The sequence below is a fragment of the Mytilus galloprovincialis genome, chromosome 1, assembly GCF_965363235.1.
Source record: "Mytilus galloprovincialis chromosome 1, xbMytGall1.hap1.1, whole genome shotgun sequence".
Taxonomy (NCBI): domain Eukaryota; kingdom Metazoa; phylum Mollusca; class Bivalvia; order Mytilida; family Mytilidae; genus Mytilus; species Mytilus galloprovincialis.
The window spans coordinates 97456731-97472101 of record NC_134838.1 but is presented as its reverse complement, the minus strand read 5'-3'; the positions used below and the strand labels follow the sequence as shown (position 1 = coordinate 97472101).

The following is a 15371-nucleotide window of genomic DNA, read 5'->3' as shown; positions in this document are numbered from 1 at the left end:
GGTTGTAGTTGACTTTGTTTTTATTATCTTTTTGTCCATACACAATGTTGGTTTGGGCGTATGAAATTTGCGCCAATTTAAAAAAATGTTCTTCTTTCCTTTGCGCCGATTTCATTTTAAGAACCCCGGCCCAAAGGGCTAAGTGAGCTTTTCTCATCATTTGGCATCCGGCGTCCATCGTCGTTAACTTTTACAAAAATCTTCTCCTCTGAAACTACTGGCCCAAATTTAACCAAACTTGGCCACAATCATCATTGGGGTATCTAGTTTAAAAAATGTGTCCTGTGACCCAACCAACCAACCAAAATGGCCACCGTGGCTAAAAATAGGACATAGGGCTAAAATGTAGATTTTGGCTTAAAACTCTGAAACCAAAGCATTTAGAGCAAATCTGACAATGGTTAAATTGTTTATCAAGTCAATATCTATCTGCCCTGAAATTTTCAGATGAATTGGACAACTGGTTGTTGGGTTGCTGCCCCCAAATTGGTAATTTTAAAGATATTTTGCCATTTTTATGCCCCACCTACGATAGTAGAGGGGCATTATGTTTTCTGGTCTGTGCGTCCGTCCGTCCGTTCGTTCGTCCGTCCGTCTGTCCCGCTTCAGGTTAAAGTTTTTGGTCAAGGTAGTTTTTGATGAAGTTGAAGTCCAATCGACTTCAAACTTAGTACACACGTTCCCTATGATATGATCTTTCTAATTTTAATGCCAAATTAGAGTTTTTACCCAAATTTCAAGGTCCACTGAACATGGAAAATGATAGTGCGAGTGGGGCATTCGTGTACTGAGGACACATTCTTGTTGGCTATTATCTTGAATACTATTATAGATAGAGATAATCTATAAACAGCAATAATGTTAAGCAGAGTAAGATCTACAAATAAGTCAACATACCGTAATTAAAATGGTCAGTTGACCTCTTAAGGAGTTATTGCCCTTTATAGTCAATTCTTAACAATTTTTCATTAATTTTGTAAATTTTGTAAATTTTTACAAAATATTTTTCTCTGTTAGGAAAGGGCCAAGTTTAATATAGATAGAGAAATTGTAAGTAGCAAGAATGTTCAGTAAAGTAAGATCTACAAACACATCACCATCACCAGAACACAATTTTGTCATGAATCCATTTGTAAAATCTAGTTATAAATGTTGTTCACTTAGGTTTAAGTTAATTTTGATTCATATTGTTCTGGAACTTCGTTTTAACACGATGGACATGTTGCACACTGAAACCAGCTGAGTAGTCAATTCTTTAATCATCAATGGCCATAATTATTGGAAGGACAGTTTCCTGAAACATAACAACATATCTTACTGATGTACCATAAAATCATGTAAAGCCAGAGTCCCCATGAATTCAGCTGATGGTCGGACTACTGTCAAAACACCAGGCCAACATAACCTTGTGTCAGTTGATCAAAACACAGAGCCAACATAACCTTGTGTCAGATGATCAAAACACAGAGCCAACATAACCTTGTGTCAGATGATCAAAACACAGAGCCAACATAACCTTGTGTCAGATGATCAAAACACAGAGCCAACATAACCTTGTGTCAGATGATCAAAACACAGAGCCAACATAACCTTGTGTCAAATGATCGAAAGACAGAGGCTAAAGAACAATGGATATGTACAAGAAAAAAGTCTAGAGATGTATCTAGTAGGCCTTCTTCCACTTCCCCGTGGTGAGCAGGGGACAACAGTTACATACATGTCATGATTGACAATGGAAGAGGTCTATAATGATAAATGAAAAATAACATGACTTGGATGGAGAGTTGTCTCATTGGCACTCATACCACATCTTCTTAGATCTATTCACCTGTAATTTACCTGTAACAAAATCTGCGCAAATGAAAGAACAAGAGTGCACACGCTGAAATGTCTCGCCTTCTATACTAATCATCGATATTATGTTGACAGTCCTAAGTATAAATCTAAGCTTTATTACAACTGTCACATAATCTTAAAATTAACCAAGATAACTAAACAAAGACCAATGAACCTTAAAATGAGGTCAAGGTCAGATGAACCATGACAGGCAGACATGTACAGCTAACAATGCTTCTATACAACATATATAGTTGACCTATTACTTATAGTTTAAGAAAAATAGACCAAAACACAAGGACTTAACACTGTGCAATGAACCGTGAAAATGAGGTCACGGTCAAATAAAACCTGCACGACTGACAAAGATCATAAAATATTTCCATACACCAAATATAGTTGACCTATGGCATATAGTATTAGAAAAAAAGACCAAAACTCAAAAAACTAAACTTTGACCACTGAACCATGAAAATGAGGTCAAGGTCACATGACATCTGCCGGCTAGACATGTACACCTTACAATCATTCCATACAACAAATATAGTAGACCTATTGCATATAGGATGAGAAAAACAGACCAAAACACAATAATTTAACTATAACCACTGAACCATGAAAATGAGGTCAAGGTCAGATGACACCTGCCAGTTGGACATGTACACCTTACAGGCCTTCCATACACCGAATATACTAGCCCTATTGCTTATAGTATCTGAGATATGGACTTGACCACCAAAACTTAACCTTGATCACTGATCCATGAAATGAGGTCGAGGTCAAGTGAAAACTGTCTGACAGACATGAGGACCTCGCAAGGTACGCACATATCAAATATCGTTATCCTATTACTTATAATAAGAGAGAATTCAACATTACAAAAAATCTGAACTTTTTAGCTCACCTGACCTGAAAGGTCAAGTGAGCTTTTCTCATCACTTGGCGTCCGTCGTCCGTAAACTTTTACAAAAATCTTCTCCTCTGAAACTACTAAGCCAAATTTAACCAAACTTGGCCACAATCATCCTTGGGGTATCTAGTTTAAAAAATGTGTCCGATGACCTGGCCATCAAATCGAGATGGCCGCCACGGCTAAAAATAGAACACAGGGGTAAAATGCAGAATTTGGCTTATAACTCAAAAACCAAAGCATTTATAGCAAATCTGACATGAGGTAAATTGATTATCAGGTCAAGATCTATCTGCCCTGAAATTTTCAGATGAATCGGACAACCTTTTGTTGGGTTGCTGCCCCTGAATTGGTAATTTTAAGGAAATTTTGCTGTTTTTGGTTATTATCTTGAATATTATTATAGATAGAGATAAACTGTAAACAGCAATAATGTTCAGCAAAGTAAGATTTACAAATAAGTCAAATGACTGAAATGGTCAGTTGACCCCTTTAGGAGTTATTGCCCTTTATAGTCAATTTTTAACCATTTTTCGTAAATCTTAGTAATCTTTTACAAAAATCTTCTCCTCTGAAAATACTGAGCCAAATTTAACCAAACTTGGCAACAATCATCTTTGGGGTATCTAGTTAAAAAAATGTGTCTGGTGACCCGGCCATCCAACCAAGATGGTCGCCATGGCTAAAAATAGAACATAGGAGTAAAATGCAGTTTTTGGCTTATAACTCAAAAACCAAAGCATTTAGAGCAAATCTGACGGGATTTAATTGTTTATCAGGTGAAGATCTATCTGCCCTGACATTTTCAGATCAATCAGACAACCTGTTGTTGGGTTGCTGCCCCTGAATTGGTAATTTTACGGAAATTTTGCAGTTTTTGGTTATTATCTTGAATACTATTATAGATAGAGGTAAACTGTAAACAGCAATAATGTTCAGCAAAGTAAGATTTACAAATAAGTAGTCAACATGACCAAAATGGTCAGTTGACCCCTTTAGGAGTTATTGCCCTTTATAGTCATTTTTTAACCATTTTTCGTAAATCTTAGTAATCTTTTACAAAAATCTTCTCCTCTGAAACTACTGTGCCAAATTTTAACAAACTTAGCAACAATCATCTTTGGGGTATCTAGTTAAAAAAATGTGTCCGGTGACCCGGCCATCCAACCAAGATGGCCGCCATGGCTAAAAATAGAACATAGGGGTAAAATGCAGTTTTTGGCTTATAACTCAAAAACCAAAGCATTTAGAGCAAATCTGACAGGATTTAATTGTTTATCAGGTCAAGATTTATCTGCCCTGAAATTTTCAGATGGATCAGACAACTGGTTGTTGGGTTGCTGCCCCTGAATTAGTAATTTTAAGGAAATTTTGCAGTTTTTGGTTATTATCTTGAATACTATTATAGATAGAGATAAACTGTAAACAGCAATAATGTTCAGCAAAGTAAGATCTACAAATAAGTCAACATGACCAAAATTGTCAGAGAACTCCTTAAGGAGTTATAGTCTTTTATAGTCAATATTGAACAACTTTTCATTATTTTTGTAACTTGTACAAAAATCTTCTTTTCTAAAACTATGGGCCAAATTTAACCAAACTTGGCCACAATCATTACTAGGGTATCTATTTTAAAAAAGTGTCTAATGACCCTGCCTGCCAACCAAGATGGCCAACATCAGTAAATACAGTAACAGGTGAGCGACACAGGCTCTTGAGAGCCTCTAGTTTTTCAAGTGGTCACTGAACCATGAAAATGAGGTCAAGGACATTAGACATGTGACTGACGGAAACTTCGTAACATGAGGCATCTATATACAAAGTATGAAGAATCCAGGTCTTCCACCTTCTAAAACATAAAGCTTTTAAGAAGTTAGCTAACGCCGCTGCCGCTGCCGGATCACTATCCCTATGTCGAGCTTTCTGCAACAAAAGTTGCAGGCTCGACAAAAAATCGGCGCAAATGAAATGCAAAACGCCAGTTGGATTGAACATACTCTACCTGTAGCCATTATATTTATATTTATAAACAATATTTTTTGTGTCTTCTATCCATCCAAACTATCAAATGCTAAAGAATGTAACTTAATAATAGTGACATCACTCAAATGACATAAACCTTGTATTACCAAGTCACACATCAAGCAATTTAGGTAAATAGCAGTCACTTTTTATAACCCCATCAAAGACAGGATATATTATGGTATACCCGGTTCCAATGTCCATAGTTGCCAACTCACATGATATTCACATGTAATACATGCTTTTTCAACTTTAACACATGGAGTTTACTGCTTTTTGGCACTTGACATGCCATCCATCCATCTCAACACTTTGTTCATGTAATTTTAACACAACACTGACAGAAGAAAGTGCCCTTTCAATTTTGTTCCAGAGTGACAGGACTTTAACCATATGAATTAAGGCATTTTTTCACATGTTGTTCACTTGAACTTGTTTCTTTGATTGTCCTTTCAGAATTACTAAACTTTTATCATTTGAACTAAAGCAGTTTTTCACATATGTTGCATGAACTCCAGTATGTCTTGATTGGCTTTCTTTAAACTTAGCATTATTTTTGGGATTGATAAAATAAAGTTCACTTTTGTTCACTTTTTTCTGGTTTGTCCTTCCAGAATTATGTGACTTTAATTATGAGTGATGCTAGACAAAGAGGGCATTGATGTCAACTCTTGTCTGTATGTCCTGAAATTGGTTTCTATTTTGACACTTTACTTTTTCCTCAACCAAAATGTAATGAAACTTGTATACCATGTTTATAACCACCAAACACAAATAATTGCTGAATTTGCTGTTTTTCCATCTTATTTGAACCGGTCTCAATAAAATCTTCTAAAACTTATACATATACCATGCTTATTACCACAAAACACATCCCTAGTTTGAATTTGGGTGGCATCACTGTCACTATTCTTGTGTTTTGCCTCTTAAAAAAAGGGGAAAAGACAAATTTTCTGCTTTGTGTGTACTGAGCAAATGTTTCATTTCTGATCTCAAAAGTTTTACATAAGTTCAGTTTTCTCATTTATTTTAAAATATGCAAACATTTGTTACCTGGAAACCTAGTTTCAAAGAAAACAAAACATCAATAGTTTTTGGATCAGTACATCGACTCTTGCATATTTAGAGTGATGCCCTATTTCCCATGGACATACTCTTCTTTCATTTAAATGTCATATTTTAGCTGTAGTATGCTTGGATCAAATTACTACAAAATTAAGAACATTTTAATGGATTGGTCAATATAGACTTGCTATACTTAGTATTCTGATTAATCATTCTTGTTATCAGACTTTTAACAGTTATATTTGACATTTACATTAGGGTAGCCTCAGGCATGTTAAATCTACAGAACTAATTAATTTGCTACTAAATATTCCAAAGTTTTTGTTGAACTATTTTAATATGTGCACTTTAAGGCCGTATCAAACGGTCTTCACACATGTGCTTATTCAAAATGCTCTGATACAATATGCATGGAAACAAGGAATAAACAAACTGACACCACAATCATTTCAACCTGCATTAAACTCTCCTAGATGCATCGTTACACAAGTTAAGGATTTGTAGATATCATTTCAAAAATATATAAGAATTTACCATATAGCTTTTGGTGGTCAGCAACCTTGTTCATCCAACATCAGTGAATGGTTGTCTTAGTTTGACCCAAGAAGGAACTTGTTACTGAGAGTGAGACTGTTTTACTTCACAATCGCATGCATACTTACAGGATGCAAAGTAATTTACTCAGACATCAAAAACTGAAATTAGGCCTTTACCAGATTATATTTGAACCATATGCTATCATGTTGTTGCTTACATCCACATCATTTGATGTATTGTTAATTCTGTAAATTCAGAAATTATTGCAAGGTTTTTATTAATGAGAATATAATGGGACTGAGTATTGCAATGATAACAACTCACATTCTTATATCTGATACATATATCTGTATATTCTCTAAAATCTATCCCTACACATACTGTGTGATTAATTTCAGATTTATCACTTATCAACTCCTTTTTTCTACATAGAATGGTTGTATGAAATATTGGTAACATTTCTCTCGGAAACTAAAATTTAAGGATCAAGGTTCATGTGCACATGGTATACTGTTTGAAAAAGTTAAACTCACAAAAAAATGGAAAGTTCCCAATCAAATGGCAAAACCAAAAGCCCAAACCAACAGACAACAACCGTCACACTCCTGACCCGGCACAGGCACCTACCCATGCAGAAATGGGTGGACTGAACCTATACAGCCAGCTTAAACTCTCACCTGAATGACAGTCCCACCAAATTCCACCACACTGAAATACGACGCATGAATAAAACAAACAGACACAATAGTCAAAAACTTACTGTTTACTAAATACTCATAGTAGAATATTGCTAGTGAGCAATAGCTCACAGTTGGACTTGTTCACTTTTAACCAACCTTCTCCTTTGGCTTATGGTTGAATCTTCCATTTTGCACCAAGGACATGCCAAATTTTTGCTTTATATAGCTCATGTCAGTCTGAAAATTGAAGTTGACATAAATAGTCAACTCTGAAATCAATATCTTTAAGGCATGCTAAAATAATGCCTGCTTCTTTTAAAAGTGGTCTTTTTTTAAGGCAAAAAAATAAAAACTATGTTTATTAAACATTTTTATTTAACATCACCTGGTGTTAAATAAATATCATGTGTAACATACTCTGAGGTAGTTTAGAGTTATCTCCCATGGTACATCAAAATATTGCAATGAACACAACCAGTTTCAAATGAGTGAAATGAAATAACAATGAAACTACCTGTTTTGTTAAATACAAACAATAAATTACCCAGAACTATTTCTTAGCACTGCGTTCATGGGATTTTTATCGCTGATAATAATTTAGTGTCACAAAAAATATTTACATGCAATGAGTATTGAATTTTGTTTGCTAACAAATAATTGTCAATTTATAACCTTAAATTAACATTTGAAATTAAAAATCGTAAGAAAACAAAAAAATATAATGCCTTCTTGACATACATAATGAATACATATTTTATTCACCTAAATATTGACTGTACATTTTACATGTTATGACTCTAATATTTTTAATGCCACATATTCTCAATATGGATTCAAGATCAAATTTTGATTATTATAATGTGAATGATATGTGTATCAAGCCAGTGATGACCCATTCATCATAATTAGACAGTTTGTAAACAAAGAAATAGAAGTATGACCAGAGAATGGTCCAGGCAATCTTTATACCAAATCCTCATATTTTTTTTGTGAAAGTTCAAAGGGTCAACAAACTAGTTTGCTCTATGAAATATTGTGGAAGTTAAAATTATAAAAACATAAATCAAATAATAAAAGATTAGGGAGTAATTTTGATCAAATTTTAACTTGAGAATTTAAAAAACAACTTTTTTTTAAAAGGGTCATAAGATATACTAGGGATGTAAAAATATATACGATGACTGTATGTACCCCATTCTCAGATTCTTACAAAAACATAAACAAATAAACAAACAAAAAAAAACCAAATTGTTTATCCTGAACATCACAGTTGACATTTAAAATAGAGATTTTTATGTACTACAAACTTAACAAGGAGAGTTTACATAGGTAAAAAATTAAACACTGAACAAATTCTATATTTTTTAAGTTGCTTTAGAAGTGAATAACAAAACAGAAAAACATATCTATGTAAACAGCAACTCATAAAAATTGGATCAATTACATAAAATGGATACATGTATTTGTCTTTTTTTTTTATAGAACTAAATAAGAATACAGTGGATTTTAAGAAAAAAATAATTAGATTCTATACTGTAAAAGTTAGAACCTTCAATAAGGAAAGAAAACAGACAAACTGAACAAAGATGTACCTATAGGTGTTCTAAATATGTCCTTATATTATTGTTAAATAATTTGCTTGCAAAAATAGCACATATAACTCATAAATATATGTTAGGAAACACCACAAGTGTTTTTATGACACTTTTTATGACGTTTCATGTTAAATATACCTAATAACAAAACTGTTGTCATACCTAGAAGTTGTCTCCCTTTTCCAAATATTTTTAAAATTTAAAAACAATCGGGGAAATTGAAATGAAAAACTAAATAAGATAACAAAAACAAGGATTTTCTGTTTGATCTAGCATGCTTTAAGTCTACACTGTACACATTATGGAATACATTCACAATACATGTATATTGCACATATCAACACAATAGAAAGACAATCAATTAGGAATGATAAATGAATAGTATCACAAATAGAATGAGCATTTCAATGGTGCAATAACAGGTGCTTGCTCTGGAATATGGGATATCTGTTGGTCTCTCTGTCCTGTCATAACCATACTTCTCTGCTAACTTGGAGTATAAGTTAGGACTGCAAAATAAAAAATGAAACAAATTATATATGTATATCTTTATTCAAAATATATGGAAGGAACTTTGAAATAGTTCATACATTTATTAAAAATATGAATGCTTGAGAGAAAGATTGATTATGTATCAATAATTGGCCATTTTTTTCATACATGAGTAATTTCAATTTTTGTATAAGAATTGTGGGTTAACCTATCCTGCAGCAAAACTATTTAAGATTTTATAAAAGTAAAGTTGCATTTGTGAGGTAAAATCATCTATATTATTGCTTTTCGCTTTTATCTCAAACAAAAAAATAGAAAATCATACTAGCAAATGATTACCAGTACAGTTTTGTGCTGCACAGAAATTAAAATAAGGGTACATGTGTAACTCCTTTAAATTGCTATAAGTATAGAAATCTTGCGGATGTTTTTGACTCTAATCTTCATTAACAAGGATTGCCATTTTTCATGACAATTGTCATGTTTCATGTATCTATCTAAAACTCCAGTTTCCTACACCAATAAAAACCGACTGCCACCAATCAATTAGTCAATTATTTATTGAAAAAGACATATATGTACCTGTTAGCATCCATTCTAATCCACAAATCATTGAATGGTTTTGTGAAACTTGTTTTATAATTTCTCTGTCTTTCACTTTGCCTTTCTAACCATTCTCTGAAAAACATATAATCAGGTAATGAGAAACATATCAAGGAGTAATCTTACCTTATTACTTACAATTAAAATTGTCTTCAGTACTTCAAAACTTGATCTAAAAGTATAACAGATTGCTTTGCTCTTTTCGGTAGCTCTCCATTGTCTCTAAAAATGTATGTCCCTCGTAAGGGAGACAACTAAAATGGATCTCTAATTACAAAGTCAATTACAGGAATTGTCGAACAGACTATAAAACAATGTATTTGTTTCTAGCAGCTTAATGTCTACTAAACAATAGTCATCGATGACAAAATTTTGGGTTAGAAACAAAGGCATTCTCTTACTGTGAATAACTGTACTCTTTCTTTTAAATCTATCACACTATATCAACAAAAAATATATGCTTATGAAGCAAAAGTCAATACTCTAAGAGCAATTTACTTTGATCATTATTTTTTTCTAGCATAAAAGGATGTCTAGCGTCTAGTTTTTGTACACACAGATGACCACAGCTGCTTATTTAGTATAACATATATAATGTTCATTGCTTGAGGTATAACGTTAAATATTTGTAATTACACATCAAAGTCTAGTTGCTTCATCATAATGTATTTGTTAAAATCGAAACTTTCAACTTGTTAACCGCTATAAACATTCAATCATCATCTAGTTTCAATTTGAATACAATGCTAGACTTTATGCCGCACTGTACACTGGTACCATCATATAAAATTACCTAGTTTCTTCATCCATATCAAACCATATATCTCCATATATACTGTTTTTATCTTTTAATTTTCTTCTCCTGTGTTTTCTTTTCTTCTCTCCATTCAACCTAAAAAGATAAGACTTCTCATCAGTCATGGAATACATATATATGTCTGTTGAATATTGTCAACAAACAAAAACCAAACTGTCAGGATATACTAGCTGTTATTCTTTACTAGGCTACAGTTACAACTTGAAATTGTTCCCAAAACAAAGTATTTTCTACTGCAGGTATATTTAAAAAAAGAAGATGTGGTATGATTGCCAATGAGACAACTCTCCACAAGTGAACAAACGACACAGAAATTAACAACTATAGGTCACTGTACGGCCTTCAACAATGAGCAAAGCCAATACCGCATATTTTAACTGTATTTGGCAAAACCTTTCAGAATTTCAGGTCCTCGATGCTTTAAATTTTGTATTACATTTGGCTTTTAACCTTTTTTGATTTAAGTGTTAGAAGAGTCTTTTGTTGATGAGACACATGTCTGGTGTATATAGTTTTAAGCTTGGTATCTTTACTGAGTTTTTTGGGGATTTGAAACCCTGATCTCTGACTGTTAGAATACTTCTTCTTGAGATTAGTGTAGTAACTTGCAGGTTGGTGTTTTTGTATATCTAACTGTGTTTGTTCTTTGACAGATCTAAGACTATCTCAATTAGACTATAGATACAAAGTTTACCTAAGCCTATTCAATTCAACGTCCCTTTAAGTTTTGACTTAAAAAATTAACATTTTTAACAGTTTTACACAGACCTTATCTGTAAGAACCAATCTCAGAAAAATCTATGGACAAACATGAACTTGACAACAAAACATTTTTTTGGATCATGCAGCTCTTTGACTGTACCATTACATCAATAGCATAAATTGTTTTCTTCTCAAAAAAACAGTCAGACCTACCGCTAACATATTATTGAAATTGCATTCTCTCACATCATAAAAAAACATCATATGATGTTATAATGTTACCTTGCAGCAAAAATCAAATGTTCAAAACTATTATAGTTTCAATTATCTTTTGTTTTTCCTTGATAAATTTGACATCAAAGTAAACGAACGACTTTTTATCAGGTAAATTACACCTGTTAAGCTGACTAATTAACCAGATCAAAGACTTATCAGATGTGTATTAGCTGACCTATACCTTAATGTTTTACAAGATTGAAAAGATGCATCAAACCAAATGTCAGACTTCAATTTAAACTTATCACATGAGGAATTACAGAGAGGGAGAATTTGTTTGCTTACTGATCTGTCTGTATGTAAATGAGTACAAATGAACTCAATGGAATATTGTCTGACAGGAGGAAATCAGGATAGAAAACTATTGTCATTCAAAAAAGAAAAATGTGCTAGTGTTTTAAGGATGACGTCTCGAAATAATGGATGCAAAATATGTTGATGTCATTGTACAATCTTCAAAGTTTGGTGAAGCAGGACAGACTGACAAATGATGGGATGAATGGACTGACAACGAATGAATTAATGGACGGATGCCCTGACTAAAAAACATAACGCCCCTAGGTGGGACAAAAAATGTTGTTGACTGATATTTGCAATCATAGAACAGGAACTCTATTCTATAAAAACCCTCACTTTCTTTTAAAATAGATACCACATATGCATATATTTTAAAAGAAAGTGAGGGTCAATGAATTGATGTTATTTAACCTCAGTCTCTATCCCATCACTATGATGAGAAAAGGAAAACAAAAACCTCACTTATAATGGATAAATCTTTGGGCTAAATTTGTATTTTTTTAATTAGAATGACTGTTTTTTTTTGACAAATTTTGTGTAATATCTTGCTTTAAGAAACAAAGAATGACAGAAATTTCTGACCTTACCTATGTAAAGAAATGTTAAATATTTTTCCAAGGTGTGATAAATGGACCAGAGGATGACCTTTAGTCATGAATTGTTTTATTTTGTTTAATAATAAAGACACAGGTGCAAAAATAATTAAAATATTTATTTATATATATAAAAATGAAACATCAGTATCTTGAGGACATCATAGAATACATAAAGACATTTATAAAATGTAATGATATAATATTGATAAGAAAGAGGTAAATTTATGGCCAAATACATGATAAGCATTTGTCAGTGCATAAGATAATTATATTTATATTTATTGGTGGGTTTTGTTTCTTTGACACATTCCCCATTTCCATCTCAATTTTTAGTCTGCAAGTATCTAATCACAGTTGATTTCTGCTCCAAATGCAGTTCCCATCATGTTCAATAAACTTACAGAGGTATTTCATCACCAGGTTGCACATGTTCTATTTCAAATCCTGCTCTCTTCATTTTGTCAATGACTGTATCATTTCCTAAAAAATGACCTGGAAAAAATCAAGAAGTTGAAAATTAATTGATATACAGATTTACTCAAGTTTAGATTTAGTTTATAAATTAGGCAGTAATAGATTTTCTTGTTTGAGTTGTTTCATAGATTTCATGTCCAAGTTTTTATAACTGACTTTATGGTATGGATTTTCACATTGTTGAAGGCTGTATGTCAGTTGCCTATAATTGGTCACATCCACTTCATTTGAACTTTGGTGGATAGTTATCTCATTGGCAATCATACTGCACCTCCTTATCTCATATTCAATTTTTTTGATACAATCTATTGTATGAAGCATCAATCTCACTGCTCATATTTTTGTCCATTGATCACCATGTCAGAGGTGAATAAATTGTTTTAGGAGGGTGTCCCTTTTGGACAAAATTTTTTAATTTTTAATACATTTTTCTGGTTTTTTTTTTACCGTTTCCCTTTTTACAGTACAGGATATGCCATTGAAAATAATGAAAAAATAATATAATTAGTGTGCTAAAAAATTTATAAATATACAGTAAATATTTTCACATTGAAGATATATAAGACCTATAGTTTAAAATTAACTAGATAAAAGATTTCATTTTAATCAAAATGTATGTCCCTCCTGGTACATATGAAACTCTAGTAACAGAGTCAATCAAGTAATAGGCAAATGGCGTAATAAGACCAATGCCTACTAATTAAACAGACGTTTCTTCTAAAATGAGATCACAATGTTGTGTGGTCATTTCAAAATATATTTCACAAACAGAATTCTGAGATAATAGTGGTGATTTACATTCATAATATAAAATATACAAAAATCATAGACAAGTTGTCATTAAAGGTTCAAATTAAATACTATTTAATGTGGGTTCATAATTTAGACCAAAGTCTACACCTTTGAAACTGTCAACTGACCATAGGGAAGAATTTTATATTAATTTAATTACTAATGTCATCTATTCAATAACTTGATGGTATGTTGAATTCTTGGCGCATTTACAGAGACCATAAAATGTATCTTTTAACATTCACTAAAATCATTTAAATGGACCTTACTGCATAGACAATAAAAAATATTTGACTTATTATAATTTTGTCAGTACATTTGTATTAATAAATCTTGGACCTAAAAATTTTGATCAAATCAAAGGACTAAAGATTTCCTCAAAATTTGTATCTATGAAAGAGGCATGTGAACATATGCCCTACAAAATTTTCTGCAAAAGGGTAGAGGCAATATCTCTTGTATCCTGGTTCGATACCTGAACATGAAGTTCCAGCTTCAAGAAAACAAAAATACACAACCAATATTAGTTGTAGCTTTATAAAACATTTGAAATATTAACAAATATGCATCAAAGCCTTGATTTGTCTTGTTCTTTTTGTATAATTTTGATCAATAATATCTTGCCTTACAAAATGGTTTCAAAACCAATTCATACATCTAAAACCCTGTTAACATTTTCCAGAATTGACAAGAAAGAGGATTTATTCCCATGAAAAGACAATCATTGAATTAAGAGGGCTTCGTTTTTCCTATTCTTTTCATTTCTTCTAAAATAAGAACCAATTTCAAGAATGAATAACTTCATCATTGACAGATATTGAATATTGTGGTTACCAGAAGCAAAAATGTAATGACTATTTCTTATTAGACAGACAGACAGAAAAAAAGATTAATTCTCTTGTCTCGTCAGTTTTCTATTTACATTTCTCATTAATTACTATCACATTCTTATTAAATTAGATTATTAGTTTCTAAAAAAAAGACATTATTGGAATGCATGTAAGGGAGATAACTCTGTCACTACAGGAATGGTCACATCTAATGAGAGGTAACTCATAGTCAAATTTTGTATTTTACTAAATTGCAAATTTATTGTACTATTATGCCTCATGTGAGACCTTTAGTGAAATAAAAAGTTTCAAGTTTCAAGTTTCCAAATCTTAAATTTGCCAGTACAGCAAGTTGTAGATAAATATTTTTTCTTACTATTATAAGAAACATTTTTATTATTATTTTTTTTAAATATCTGCATTTTAAATGATCTTCTTTTATTCATGAATTTTGATTTATGTCAATACTTTTAATTATAGAAAGAAAAGCATGAAATGGATTGATGGAAAACACATTTAAATATCATTTCAAATATTAAGATGTAGGTAAAAAAAATGTTTATATATGTTCTGCAGTTCAAATTACATACTGTATTTTTGTGTTCACAGAAATATGAAAAATGTTGTAACTATTTTATTAAGAATTTCGTTTTTGTAGAAAGCCTAAAAATTATGCAAAAGCCATGAAAAGGTGAACAGTTTAATTAGTCATAACATATTTCACTGGAATAAAAATGTCACTAATAGACATTTATAGGGGAAGATATCATTTACACTAAACAATTATGGTAATTTTTAAAACCGGAAATGTAGTTTCTTAATGTATTAATAATGATATCTTTCAAAA

General features: G+C 31.9%; 1 protein-coding gene across 2 annotated transcripts in view; it reads right to left on the bottom strand.

Annotated features, from left to right (window-relative positions):
- Positions 1–7405: 7405 nt before the first annotated feature.
- Positions 7406–15371, bottom strand: part of LOC143046265 (metalloprotease TIKI2-like) — a 31202-nt gene continuing 23236 nt past the window's right edge. For both annotated transcript variants that reach the window (XM_076219343.1, XM_076219351.1), the window contains exons 4-7: positions 12830–12920; positions 10534–10632; positions 9720–9815; positions 7406–9154 (exon numbers count right to left, since the gene is read on the bottom strand). In XM_076219343.1, coding sequence (XP_076075458.1) covers positions 9007–9154; positions 9720–9815; positions 10534–10632; positions 12830–12920 — 434 coding nt within the window. In that variant the 3' untranslated portion in view covers positions 7406–9006. The remainder of the gene's footprint in view (positions 9155–9719; positions 9816–10533; positions 10633–12829; positions 12921–15371) is intronic.